The 14,387-nt window shown below is 46.6% G+C and overlaps 1 protein-coding gene across 2 annotated transcripts in view; it reads left to right on the plus strand.

Moving 5' to 3' along the window:
• Positions 1-4,422: 4,422 nt before the first annotated feature.
• NEGR1 (neuronal growth regulator 1) overlaps positions 4,423-14,387 on the plus strand; it is a 295,675-nt gene continuing 285,710 nt past the window's right edge. The window contains exon 1 of one of the 2 annotated variants that reach the window (XM_069788395.1): positions 4,423-4,912. In XM_069788395.1, the coding sequence (XP_069644496.1) occupies positions 4,608-4,912 (305 nt within the window). In that variant the 5' untranslated portion in view covers positions 4,423-4,607. The remainder of the gene's footprint in view (positions 4,913-14,387) is intronic. The other variant, XM_069788396.1, reaches the window with a different exon arrangement.

The following is a 14,387-nucleotide window of genomic DNA, read 5'->3' on the forward strand; positions in this document are numbered from 1 at the left end:
CATTCAACTTCCATATTTCGTCACTAGCATGAAGGAACAATTACAGCAGAGTTAAACACACAGAAGGAAAGGAAGCAAAAAGCCAAATGTGAAGTTTGTGAATCAGTCTTGAATATTTGTGCAAACTGTTAAATGAATACTTGGAAACAACAAATAAATTCAGCTTTTCTAAATGGCTCTAAACAAAAAGGCGGTTGAATCGCAAGAAATATCATATGACCTTACCATTGCTATGTTAGAAGTACTTAGCTCTTTCAGGTGAAATGAATGTGCTAAAATAGCCAAATGCAATTCATAGTAAGCTAGCTAATGTGAAAGAATTCTGTCTTCCCTCCATGGAAGTATTTTTTCTATGTGTGTACACATCTGGTGTGAGATTTTTTTCCTTCTCTCTTTTTTTTTTTTTTTTTTTTTTTCACCCTGCAAGCTTCCTAGGCTTGGGAGGAGGTGGGGAAGATTCAGATGAAAGAATTCAGTCTCTAGAGCAACACTGATTGGCATAACTGCGATTGACTCCTGACCTGCTCTTTTTTCCATTGATCTGCAAATAGCATGAAAGCTGGGGATATGAATCTAAAAATGAACAAAACAAAATAAAAAGCTTCATCTTGGCTATTGTCGATTGAGACGTAGACAGTCTTTTGCAAAATTAACAGAATGTTGCTGAGGAAATATCTTTTGTCCTTCTTATTCAAAGAGGAGCAAATTATTTGATTGTTCGTTAAGGTCAAGTAAAAACAACATCATATGACTCATTAAAGGTTAGGAAGAGCTCTCCCTAAAATTAGATCTCAACTATTATATCACATCTCTCTCTGGATGATCTGCATACTTAATGTGCCAGAACATTCAAAGGGCTTCTTACATGAGACAGCTGTGTGAAGTTTTTCACTTCTAAAAACCAATTCCCTTGTGGTTACGTGTCTTCCTCCTCTTCATACCAATACAACATACTAGCAAAAATTGCATCATAGCTTGGAAAGGTTTTTCCCCAAAGGCTAAGAAATAGCACTGAACATCACAAACACATTCATAAATGTTCTGCCTCAAAAATTAATTGATTTGGTAAATGCTGTCTGACCAGCTGTAATAGAAATACTTTGCATGTCCGTTACAGGAGGAACCACATTTCACTCTAGACTGCAAGTCTGCAAGACGATAGACTGATCTGATGGATCTGAACTCTCCTTTTTTTTTGTTTTGTTTTGTTTTTTTTTTTTGTTACAAAAGAATGGCATTATCTAGTTAGGGTACATAGCGTGGTTAAGATAAAAGGAAGAGCAGAAAGCCTTGAGAAACATGTGTGGGTTTTTTTGTTTCTTTTGTTTTGTTTTTTTTAACTTCACCTACCCAAAAAGTTTAACATGAAAAATAGCAAAGTGTGGATTGATTTGGGAAACAGTGGAAGGGTCTATTTTTGCAGCAGAGAGGAAGGACTGCACTACTTATTAGCTTGGCTAAGCCAGTCTGCTGTTATCAGGGAGAAGGTAAGGCAAGTATCAGTTGTTTTGGCAAATGAAAAAAACATCCTGGGGAAAAAAAAAAGGAAGATGAAGCCTTTGAGATGCTCTTCTTGGAGCAATGAAATAGAAGCCTTGCAAAGGAGATGGCTATTTCATTGAATGCAACCTTGGAAGGAAGAAGTGTGGGGAAAAGTGATAGAAAGGTCTTCAGGACCCACTGAAGTAGGATTGGTGCTGGTGTGTTTGTCATCTGTGTGTTGTATACAAAACCTTCTCAACAAATACTTCTCCAAACTTAACTCCTTTGTCTTGCTGCTGTTGTGACAAGGGTATGTTGATGTGTCAGTGCAGGTAGGTAAGCATTTGTTGTCAGGTTGAGCTGGCTGATTTTTCAGACCAAGCTTCCCTTAAACACATGATTTGGGATAGCATTCAGAGATCTAAACACAGCATCTCAGCTTAGGAGGCCAATGATTTGAAAAGGAGGCAAAGGTTTTGATGACCCTTTCTGAGAAGTAGGGCATCCGCTCCTGCGTAACAGTGATGATGGGAACAGGTGTCTGGCCTGGAGTCCTAAGGCTGAGTGACAGGACGCATTTTCTTATGGGTTTTTGTTGAAGAATTACTGCAGTACTTCTCGCTTCGTTTCCAGCTTTACAGACAGCATGAGTCTGTACAGCAGCATCCTACAACAGTAGCCGGAAGAGCAGTTTGGTACGTTAAGCATGATAGAAGAAAAGTCCAATATACCCGAGCACTTGAATGGGAGAGATACTATCCTAGGATCCAAAGCAGAGCAGTGTTGTATGTTTGGCTGTAAGACAAACCACTTGCAAACCCAGTAACCCAGCTGGCAGGGAATGCATCAAAGACGTTGTGGAGTCTCCATCTCTGGAGATACTCAAAAGCTGACTACTCATGGTCTGGGGCAACCAGCTCTAGGTGGCCCTTTTTGAGGAGGAGGGTTGGACAAGATGACCTCTGGGTCCCTGCCAACCTCAACCGTGCTGTGATTCTGGATAGTAATACAGAATATGGAAAATGGCTCTTGAAGCTGCGATACTGCCACAGGTGAAATGTCAGAGAAGAAGCGAAGACCAAAACCACTGGGCTACTGAGGTTCCTCTGGAAACAAACATTCTGAGGATGCAGTGTTTGGAGAACCGCTTTGACACTGCTGACAACAGAACTTGATGTGTGATGGTAAAAGTGATAGCTGAGAGCTACGCAGGCAGGACATTTACAACTCTTCGTGATGTTTTGTGGTTGTTAAGTGCAGGAAGCATACATGTCTGGAAAGGTCCTACAGGAGACTATTGTATATCTTTGAATGTGGAATGGTGACAGGTGAGATGTGGGACGGCTCCACCTGCTATTAACAACTCCCTGTTGGTGAAAGTGGTTGAGGCTTACAGCTGGGGTCTGTCCTGTTGGCAAGCCCATTTCAAAATGCGTGGCATTGCCTCAGAAATATTCCTAAGTGTATTCTTGGTACTAGATGTTCAACAGCTTCTTGCAGCAAGTTCCTACTGTTGTGGTCCCAACGGATGGGTACTGCGTACTACGGCAGTTGCATGTGTGCTAGTGGAGAGAATTGTCTCACTGTGGAGTTGTGTTTAACGTTAAAAAGGCATTACTGTATTATAGTGGTAATACTGACAGCGAGTCTTCCACATCCAAGATTTGGGAACCAATCTCTCTCTCTCTCATCCCCCCTCTCTTTCCTTATCAAGGAAACTCTGTAGTATTATGTGCTGCAGAAGTAGGGGAAGAATTCCCTTTCGTGTACGCTAGAATTTCTTTCGGCAGCTGAAAAGATCTTATGCAATGGGATGCAGTAAAGAAGGGTAGAGATTACAGGAGAAGGAATACATGTTTAGCTAAAGAGTGAGCATTGGAAGTATCACGGTTATTAAAGATTTGTTACTTGGAACATGCTACTCAAATCCTTCTGATGCAAATTGGTGCACCGGCAAAATACGACCCTGGCAGCTGATGAAAGGGGAAGTACCGCGGGAAAATCGGTGCACCACGTTGCACCACGGGCTGGCAGCGTGGGGTGGCAGAGCTGCTGTGAAGGAACAATTATAACATTGTATGGGCCAGATATGCATGAATTAGTGTGAGAACGTTTGGAACCGGCCCTTAATGTCATAGCAGTCATGCAGTTCTTGTTACATAACAGCGCGTCGCTTACGCAACTCCTCTCGAACCGGCGGGAGGAGAGCGGTTCCTGCGCCAGGTTCGGCGGGTGCTGGAGAGGCGCAGCCTGGTGTCCTGTGGGGAGCGGTCGGGCCGGAGGGTGGGCGTTTGGGTAAACAAGCCGGGCAGGCAGAATCCCCCACTTAGTGGCGTTTGTCAGAGGCTGACAACGTTCTGGGTGTGTGTTTAACAGGCTGGAGAAGACCACAGGAGGAAAAAAGGCTGCTAATTTTTGTGTGTCTGTAGGGAAGCAGCCTGTCAGTGGTTTTTTGCTCCCTGTTTCCTGCTGTCGGTGAGCGTCTGTAGCTGTCCCGGTAGAATTTTAGGAAACGGGACTCCCCCAAAATCGGAGTGTCCGGCCTCATGTTCCAGAAAGGACGGGATCGTTTCTCTGGAAATTCCAGCAGCTCCCGAGGGAGGAGGAAGCCTCACCGTGGAGCTGTCGGTGCGATTTCCAGCACCGCTGCCTTAAGGCCCTGTTTGACTTGCTGGCTTTTGGCAAAGTGGTACATTTTTATTAAACCTTAAGGGGAGACCGCGGTACCGGGGAGCGATTTCTGGCCCACCACGCTAGGCCCGCACCGGCCGCGGCGGGGGGGGACGGGGGACGGGGACGGTTCCGCCGGCGCCGGCCGGCCCTGCGCACCCCGCGGGCGGCGGGCGGCGGGGGGGGGTGTCCGCAAGCCGGGATGCTGCCGAGGGGCGGGGACGGCGGAGCGGGAAGCCGCGGGAGCGGCGGCGGGGGAGGGCTGGGAAGCGGGAGACCGGCCCCGCGGAGCGGCGGGGAGGGCGGCGCGCATCCCTCCGCCGCCGGGACGGTTGCCAGGGCGACGGCTGCGTGGCAACGGGCTGGCAGCGGGGGCCGCCCGCCGCCGCCGCCGCCGAGCCGCCGCCGAGCCGCCGCCGCGGCGCGCAGAGCGGGCGCGCTGCCCTCCTCGCTAGATGCTGCGGCGGCCGCCCGGGAGCAGCCACGCTCCGCGGACGGCCAGCGACCGAGGGTACCAGGCGGGAGCCGGCGTTCGCGGGGAAAACGCTCGGCCGCCGCCGGGCCCAGGAGCGGCGAGGAGCGGCGCGGAGATGGTACCGCTGGTGCGGAGCGCCGGGGGCTCCCACCAGTGGCTGGCGATCGTCTTCCTCGGCCTCTGCTGGCTCCTGGCACCCGGGAGACTTGCCGCTCCGGGTGGAGATTTCCCCGGGGCCACCGTGGACAATCTGGTGGTCAGGAAGGGGGACACGGCGGTGCTTAGGTAGGAGGCGATGGCGGCCGCGGAGGAGTGGGGGGGGGAGGTTTAGGGGTGCACGGAGCCGAGACCCCCGCCGCCGCCGCCCCGACCGCTCTCGGGGCGGCAGCGGCGGCTCGGAGATGCCCCGGCGGTGCGGTGAAGTTGTCGCCGACAGCCCCCGGTACCCCGCATCCCCGGAGCTGGAGCGGTCTGATGGGGTCCCGCTGGGTGGTGGGAAAGTCGTTTCTCGGTTTTAACTCTTTTTTTTTTTTTTTTTTTTTTTTGTCGTTTAGTAAAGGACGGTCCGGTGATGGAAAGTTTGCAAACGGGCTGCTGGGTTGAAATGATGCGGTTTGGGTTGCTGGCATCGGGGGTTTCGGGTTCTGCAGCCCGAGCGTCACTGGCAGGGGACTGCTGGGCTGGAGCGGGGTGCTGAGGATTACGCCCTGTCAGAAGTATTCACCTTGTTATTTATTTATTTATTTTTTCCTTCTATATTTTCGTATTTCTCAATGGTTACCGTGGAAAGCTAGCTTTTTACGCCATTAGGAGATTCCACGCTTGCCGTAGCTCTGTTACGGCTTTTCCTGAGGAACCTTGCTCTCCCCGTGCTTACGGTATCTCCCTTCGGTCCAGTTGACTGGAGCAGAATTTGTTTACCAGTAGTCGTACACCATGCTTAATCTACTTGACTCCTTTCTGATTTGTGTTTGTTAATCCTCTGGCTCGATTAGATTATTTTTTTTTCCCAGATTCTAACTTTTTATTCATGCGTTGTACTTTTGTCATGATCTTGCTGTACTTCAAGAAAAATATGTTTCCTCCTTATCTGGAATATGATTGCAGTGGGTTGAACCTCCTTGGTTGTGATAAATCTCCAATTCAATTGGCAGTAGTTTTAAGCTATGAAATATCTGGCTGTATTATTTTTTGTTGGGGTGTCACTCACTTAGGTCTCCAGATTACAAAGTATTTTAGCCACATGCATTTTCAATGATCCTACAATCTGCTGTGAAGTACTGCATGAGGTATCTTCAGCAGGAATTTGGAATCATTTAGAGCAAGTCAGCCTGCTTCTGGTGTAGTAGCCACTGAAAATACAGTAGATGTCTATGTAGGGCAGCTGACAAGTAGTTTTTATGTGTACCTCAATTATACTCTGTATTTTGAGCTGTTGTAAGGTCCTCGTGCTTTCTGTTTGCAGATTTGGAGAATCAAAGGCAATTTAAAAAAAAAAAAAATTTTATTTGTACTGTTTCAGACTTAAAGGTTGCAGAGAAGGTAACTTGGTGAGTTTGCGGGCAGTTAAGACAGATACTCAGCCAGTACTAAACGTTATTAGGACGTAAACAAAAATATGTTCAGAACTACCTTATTAAAACATTGTGGAATTACTCTAAAGTTTACCTCCCAGTGAGTTTCAGCTGGAATATGTTCAGTTTTCTAGGCCTAAGATTGTGTTTGAAACTCAGTGTCTGTGCAGCTGGATAGGTTACATAAATGAAATGAGAGCTTTAAGATTAAAACAATACTTTTATCTCACAGGGGAGGGAGAGTATCTGTTTTGTAAAGAGATGCTGCTAAAGGAAGCATTAACAGCGCTACTGAACTCTGGAACAAAGCAATTAGATGGTGAAATAACATGCGTTACATCTGTTTTTTCATTCTTCTTGCTGTATGATTAACTTCTTTCATTTCATGTGCCTTTTGTAGGCCTCTTTCAAATCAGAGTTTATTTTGTTTTCGGCTGATATTGCAACTTGAAAGGGGAAATGTAGGATCACTATGAAAGAAAACACTTTCAAAAGAGTATGCAGAAGATGGGTAGAGCTGTTTATCTTGAGTCTCACTGCACATTGTCACTGCTTCTCCTGAATTTTTCTTCACTGGGTATTTGTAACATAAATATATTTCACTATACATTAAAATAATTGCTATTGGTATCCTAATTATTGGAAGCTGGCTATTTATTTAAATACAAATTCCAGTCAGCTGGATAAAGCAATTTGGGCATCAGTAAAGCAGGTTTTTTCCTTCCAGCTCTGTAGCCGTCTGAATTTAGCTCTTCTCAGTTACTGTACATTGCAGCACCCAAAGTTGGCTGTGCGCTGTAGTTCCCAGCCTCTTACGGCAAGATGGCCATCGGCTCCCTTCTGCTGGCACGTGTTGATTCACCTTTCAGCACCAGGCTTCTCCAGTTTTGTCTGTTCTCCGGCAAGGAGGGCTTCAAAAGTTACCTCCTTGCTTTGCTACAAAGACAGCACCGTGCCCAAAGCATCTAGCGTTCCTTGTTTTAATAATTAATGCTAGAGCATGGGAGTAATTTTCATGGCTTTGAGTCAGCATTTTCTTGGCTGCAAGAAGACGAGGGTGATTTATGTGATGCGCGTTTGGGTGGAGACATCTCCTAATGAGAGGGCGTCGCGGGCGCTGTGGGAGCGCTCGCTCGGCACACACCCTGCGCCGGCTCCCAGGGCTGCGGTGACGCTGCCCAGGGCTTTTCCTCAGCTGTGCAGCCCCGTTATGTATCGACCCACGTTTTGAGGTCTGCCAGGAGCGTGACTAAACGGGGTTACCTGTGTTGAACTGAGGATAAACTTTTACTTGCAAGTCTCATTTTGAGCTAAGATATTCGGGAAGAAAGCACGTAGCCTCTTTCATTGAATAAGGTGGCAGACTGAGCGAGCCAAGTTCCAGTCTCAGTTCTCACATTAAGTTTTCATTGTCTTTACTAAAGATGAGGAATAAAGCCTCCTTTAACTGCTGAGGTTTTCCAGTAAAAGCCTCTAAGTGTTAACACAAAGTAAAATAAGTAGTACAGCTCCCTCGTTTTAAAATAGTTAATTCACATGAAAGTGTAATTAGTCCATTTAGCGTCAAACGCGTGCAGCGTTTTTCTAGTGCTGTAGAAGCAAAGCTGCGAGCATCGCTCCCTGCCCGGTGCTCTTGCTCGGCGGGGCCGCCCGTCGCCCCTCGCCCTCACTGCACACCGCGGGGTGGGCACACTCCCCATCCTCGCTGCCCGGACCACCGCCGGGCTGGGCCATGCTTCCCCGCTGCCCGGGCAGCGCTGGGATGCTCGTGGTTGTCCCACGGCCTCCCTGGCCAGCGCTCCCCAGCACTGGCAGAGGGCATGGCACCCTGTGCTTTGCACCTCCCGAGGGACCAGGCGAACAGACGGTTTGGTAAGAATGTCACTTAGCACCTGTTTTGGTACGGAAGGCATCTTAGCAATTCTTTTTTAAAGACAATCTCTCGGTTGCCAAGGCGTTCTTTCTGAGGATGAGTTATTTCTGTAGTCTCGATAATTAAAACCGTGTACCTTTTGTTTGTTTTCAATCAGTGATGGATCCATGCAGTCCCAACACTATTTGTGTCACTGTTTATTGAAGTTACAAGAAATTATATCAGTAATGCAGTTGTTTTGTATGGCGAAATAATTTTGGGAAGCCACTTATTTTCGGAAGTACAATTCTGACCTGCATCTTTTTCTATGTTCTTCCCAGTCAACCATTCAAGAATGAATGAGAATGCACAAGGAAGGAGAGAGCAAGTTATAAAAACGTTATTTTATTGGAAGAATAAATTGCTAGACACTAAACTGGTAGAAATACAGGAAACAGTCTGTATTTTCAGAACTGGATTTCTCTAGTGACCCTTTTCAAGACCTCCTATGAGGAGAGGGATCACCGTAGGTTTGCAGCATATCCGTAACACTGACAGCAGAAGCGGCAGTTTTGGAACAGGAGCGTTTTAAGAGAGGTGACAAATGCAGAGCAATTTGCTCAGAGCAGGCACGGGTAGCCTGTTCTGTTTCCCGCACCGTCCCGTGAGCAGTCCTGGTGCTTGAGGGTTGGGTGCTCAGGGAATCGAAGGCCACCTCCGCTGGGGTGGGGGCTGCTCCGTCCCCTTCCCGCTGGCCGTGCGCAGGGTGACGCAGGGAGGGCAGCCGGAGAGCTCGCCGCCGGGATTGCAGCAAGAGGCGTTTCTGCTTCCGGGAGAAATAAAAGAGAATTTCTCTCTGAGTTTCTGTGCTGATGCTTATCTAGGTTACGGCTGGTTTGTGTGTGTGGCCCTTGGCTTTATATATCCAAGAAAACAGGTATATGTTTCTTAACAGTTCCTACGTACCTCAGCTGCAATTCGTAAACAAAATCCCCTTAGATATCTAAATGTACAAATCTGAAGATGATCAAAACGGCTTTCTCTAGCAAGCAAGGTTTTTTATCCTGCATTTTATTTTCCTTAAAGCTCGTGGATATTAAAAGCTAGTTTAACCTGATGGTACTTCTACATTGTGTAATCACAGTAAATTAAGTTTTAGAAGTTGACACTTTTTTAAAGAGAGCAAAAGATTTTTTTACCACTATGTGATTATGGAGTAATTTATGAAATACATGCTCTGTAATACGTAGAACAATGTGAATTCTTTGCTGCAAAGAGTTAGACCTCAAGGTGGGATCCTTTGGATCAAAGTTCCCAAAGGCTGCCAGTGAAGAGTAGGAGTGGTGGAGGCTGTAAAGCAGATAACTGGGTCCGGTTGTGATTACAGAGCGGATGTCGGTGCTTGTCAAACCTCGCTGGGAAAACCAGGGATCAGTTCTAGGCCAGCCTTGTTAAGAGGTAGATTGAACTTTATCCACGTGTTTTTGACCACAGTAGTCACTTTTGGCAGTCCCATGTGAATTTTGTCTGAGGTTTAGGGTAGCCAACAGTCATCTGAGAAGGGTGATTATAGGAGATATTTTTTTTTCGTCATAGGTAAGGAGGTTTGGGGGTTTTGGTTTGTTTTGTAAATTTGAAATTCTTTGCATGTAGCCTAGCTGCTTCTCTTTCCACCTCAGAGAGTTTCAGGTCTACATGCTGTCCCCTGCCTCAGAGACTTGAGGTAGTCATCAGACTCTTTGTATGAACCAACAGATAACACAGGACGGGCTGCGCTAAGCAGCCGTGGGTGAACGCTGTCTGGGAGTATGTTTTACTGGTATGCTTTTACTGGTATTAAAAGCTTTGGGGATGTGGCACACAGCTGATCTGAAACACCATCCATCTCTTTCAGTGGCTGCTTTTAGAGTTACTCAGCTGCTTCTTTTCCATAAGTTTTTCCGCTGGTGGCAGAAGTTGCTATCTGGGGAATGGGAAGAGCAGCTCCTGGTCTCCTCTGTGTCTCTTGGTGTCCTTGTCTGGGAGAGCCGCTGCTTCAGCCCCCAAAGGCAGCGAGCGTGACTTCTGCCTCCCCGGAGAAGTACGGGGCTTTTCGACTGTGACACCCCCGGGGTGGCACAGGAGGCGTGCAAGGCAGCGCGTCGGAGAAATGCTGTTCCTTGTGGAGCACTGATGACTCAGTGCTTTACTGTGGCTCCCTTGAGCTTCGCAGAGATCGCAGTTCTCACCGTCTATTGAAAACAACTTTTCCAGCTGAGTGTTGTCTTCTTTGCTCCTATTGGAAAATGGGATGCTCCCTGTTCTGCACTGTGGCTCTCCTCTGATAGACATTGATGGTTCAGGGGAGAGATGTCTACTTAACATTATTTTTCTAAACTATGTCCTTCTAGGGGTACCAAATGCAGGGTCTCTGAAATCAGAGTCTGATATGGGGATGAACTCTGTTTTGGCAGGAGAAGTCTGGCAGCAGCAGCCAAACCTGTGTCTCCTGCTTCTCTGGCTTTCAAAACATGCTGATATTCAGACCAAACTTTCCCTTTCCCAGTAAAGCACATCAGTGCCCAACCACAGGCACAGGGGAGTCCTGGCCAAACGAAACCTTGCTGGGACCATATCCAGTTCCTGCTTCTGCTTCCCCTGACTCCAGGCGCTCCAGAATAAAACTACAGCATTATGGTCATCATCATGGATTTTATTTTGTGGGGGCTCCTTGCCAACACTTCTCGAGCTATGAAATCCCATGGATTCCCAGATCAATGGTCCTGAGGAACATCCAGCTGCTCTGGCCAAAATCACTGAAGGTGCCTGTGTGGCTTGAGTGCCTGTGTCACACTGAAGGTCAAGCAGGCTTCAACTCTGAAGCTGTTCAGGTCCTCAGGGGGGATGTAGGTACCTAATTATTATTTAAATTGGGAATTGGGAGTTATTGACAGTTTTGCCTTCTCTTCCAAGAAGAACTGCCCTTTATAGCCAACAGTCTTTGCCAAAGGAGCAACAGTGCTCATGGAAAGCTGATGACACATCTGCCAAACGTTCTCTTTCTGTTGTCATTTGTATTACTGAGAATTGGGCATTTGGAATGGAAGTTTTGCAGTACGAATAGCAGGAGAATATCAAGTGTATATAGCATATTTAAATTTTAAGATACTATATATATTCTAGCATTACAGTCCTTCTGATGCACGTCCACACACCAGTGTTGAACACAGCTGTGTGCGCCCATATATAAATGCAGATATGTCTATGAGAGGGACGGGTGGTGTAATAATTATAAAAAATTTCTTCTTTCCTTTATGATTTTAAAAGGTACATTTCTTGACTTCCGTACTCTTTTGGTATTCTTGTGCAGTTCAGGATCATAAATTATTTGACTATGTGAAGCTTTTTTCCTATCTTTCTGAAATGTGACTGTGGTACATGTAGACATATGTGCACACTTCCCCATAAAATGAAGTTGTTACTTGGGTAAGACTTTCACATTCCAAATCCCTGCCAATTATTAAACAAGCACATTATGGCGCTTGCCTCTTGTCTGTGCAGTAATAATAAATAAATTCAGAGTAAATTAAAATAATTTATCATTTTAAACGATCACGAATGTTTCAGATGTTATGCAGAGGAACTAACAAAACAAGGAATCAGTAAGGAATGACAAACAGAATTTGTTCCAAAGGGCTGTTCGGTTGAGGAAAAAACAGAGACTTAAATTACTTTCTTCTTGTCATCTTGCATAAGAGTTGACTGTAGCCGATATCCCAGGGAAACAAGTCTCGGGGGTTCAGGCTGACTCGTTTCACAGGCCAATCAGCGATACGCAGTACTGGCTTGCCACTGTCTCTCCTGGCAGAAATTTGACCCAAGGTTGTGCTTGGAAACTAAAATCTGTGCTGCAGCAGGCTCAAGGAATCAATTTGGAGACGTTTCAGCTCTTTTTGAGACGTGCAGAGATGGGTGGGTACAGTGAAGCTTGCACTCCTCTGATGAAGGCAGGCAGGTCCCAGATGTCGACTGGCATGTCCTGGCTTGGCCAAGCAGGGTTGGGGAGCACTCACGCACTGGCAGGCTATTGCCCACGTTGTTCCTTCTCCCTGGTGTGGCTTTGGCCCATGCCAGCTGCCGCTCCTGCACACGTACTGTAGTTTTTTAATACCGCAGGCCATCCTTTCGAAGGATCCTCTCTTGCAGCCCTCCGTAATGGAGCCATCACTTTTTGTGGCATGAGAATGAGAAAAGCGGAATAGGTGATGCACAGCATCCTCCCTGCTGCTTTAGCCGCTGAGCAACCCACCGCCCCCTTCAGATAGCCCCGGTGCAGCGCGAGGAGCTGCCGTGGCCTGGGAATAAACGTGATTTTTTTCAGAACTAGAGGGGTTCAAGCCAGCAGCTGAGTGAAGGCAGGGGCAGGTTAATCCCGCTGGCCACAGCTCTGGATAAATTCAGTGAGATTTTGCAGGTGACAGCAGCGGCAGTGGACTCGCTCGTGATGAGGTAGCGCTGCGCTAATCGATCAAGTAATTGATCGTATCCATCTGCAGGCTGATGGTACCAGAGCTGCTGGCTCCTTTACGCTGCTTCATCTGTGAGTCAAAATGATCTGCAAAGATAAGGTTGAAAGACAAACCCTTGTCTCCCTGTGAGAATGCTGTTCCTCAAGAGCTACATGGGGAGAAATGTTTCTTAAATACGCCCCTGCTAAGGCACTGCCTGTTGGCAGAGGTAGGGGTTTCAGAGTCCTCTTCAGCTCTGGATCTCCTTCAGCCTTTGAGCAGAGATGATCGGTACAAAATCCATGTACTGGTGAGAGCAGAAAAGTCCCACATGGAAGCAGAGGAAGGAACTCTTCAAATTTGCAAAATTTCCATCTCCCTCAACTCAACCCAGGTGTCAGCTCAAGGTTCATGCTAACTCAGTGACATGCTTCCTTAAGTTTGTAATCATCGGGGCAGTCCCTCCTCTGCCTTTTGTCAGTAGTTGTGCCTCCACCGCGCAGTTAGCGTGGTGCAGCCAACCCAAGCCCTCACCGTCGAGCCAGCTCTGGAGCAAAGACCGTGTAGGGGGGCCACGGTGACCCTTTGCTGGGGCCGAATACCTCTGCCGGGCATCTGGGTATTGGCGTGCCGTCGCAGCCCGCACCGCTGGGCTGCTGGGTGCAGGAATGCCATCGCACTCTGGTTGCAGCGTGGTAGAGTACGGTCCGAGCAGACTGCTGCCCTTGGAGCTGGCTGGGATTGTGGTGCTCTGGTGTTCTGCACAGGCACACCAAATCCCGCTCACCTTTGTCGTACCATGTCGGAAACTGTCAGGCGATTTTCTTTTTACTTTTTTTCAGATGTTTTTCAACTCAGCAGAAAAAAAATTTCTTCCTCTGACTAGATGCAGGTTTTTTCCCAACATTACAGCTGCCAGAGACCCCAGAGCAGGCTGGATTCATTAGTGCACCTGCATTTGCGTGTAGGTGGATGTGTAAAATAGGCCCAATAAAATGTTCAGCTGTTGCAGTAGTTGTTTCTTGGTACTCTTGCTGTATACGTAACAGCACATGGAGCCAGTAGATGCCTGCAGTAACTCTAGCTGTAGGTCTGGTTTAGTGTGGTGTATTATTTATAACGCCAGTAGAGATTTGGTGGTGACTTACACACAAGAAAAGCCTGCCAATGGGTTCAACTCCAGTTTTGATTTTTATACCTGCAAAACTGTTGAAAAATATAAGATGAAGTAGAACATGCTTTGTTTTATAACAGAAAACCAGTAAATTTATTTTAAAAGATTTTCCCTTGGCAACGGCAGACAATCTGGTGGTCAGACAGCCAAACAGCTATCATTAGTCATGCATAATTAAAACAAAGAGAGTATCCAACTGTTAGCAGTAACAGTTTTGTCTTGGAAAAAATCTCATTACCATACAATACTTCTTGCAGAAATCTCCAGTAGTTTTTCTCATGCAAATGTCATTGTAAATGAGGGAAGTTCTATATATTTTTGTATATAAGCTGTATTTTTTCTATACTTATATAAATATACAGGAATACGATAACTGTCCAGTTTAGTATAGCATCTGTGATATGCCTGCTAAATTTACATAATGCAATTCTGTCAAAAGTAAGCAGGAACCTTATTCCCTCTACAAAACATAGGCATACATAATTTACTGTACAGTTGTATGCCTTTGATATTTCACTGCCTTCATGTTAAAAATGTTTTTAAACTGAATGTAATTCACCATCATAAAACAGCACTGTAGACTGAAGTCCTCCCTTTCTGACCACCTGGTTTTCACTTGATGCAAATGATTCTGTTAAATTTATTCTGGGTGTGAAGATGATGATGCAGAACT

The sequence above is a fragment of the Haliaeetus albicilla genome, chromosome 8 (genome assembly GCF_947461875.1).
Source record: "Haliaeetus albicilla chromosome 8, bHalAlb1.1, whole genome shotgun sequence".
NCBI lineage: Eukaryota > Metazoa > Chordata > Aves > Accipitriformes > Accipitridae > Haliaeetus > Haliaeetus albicilla.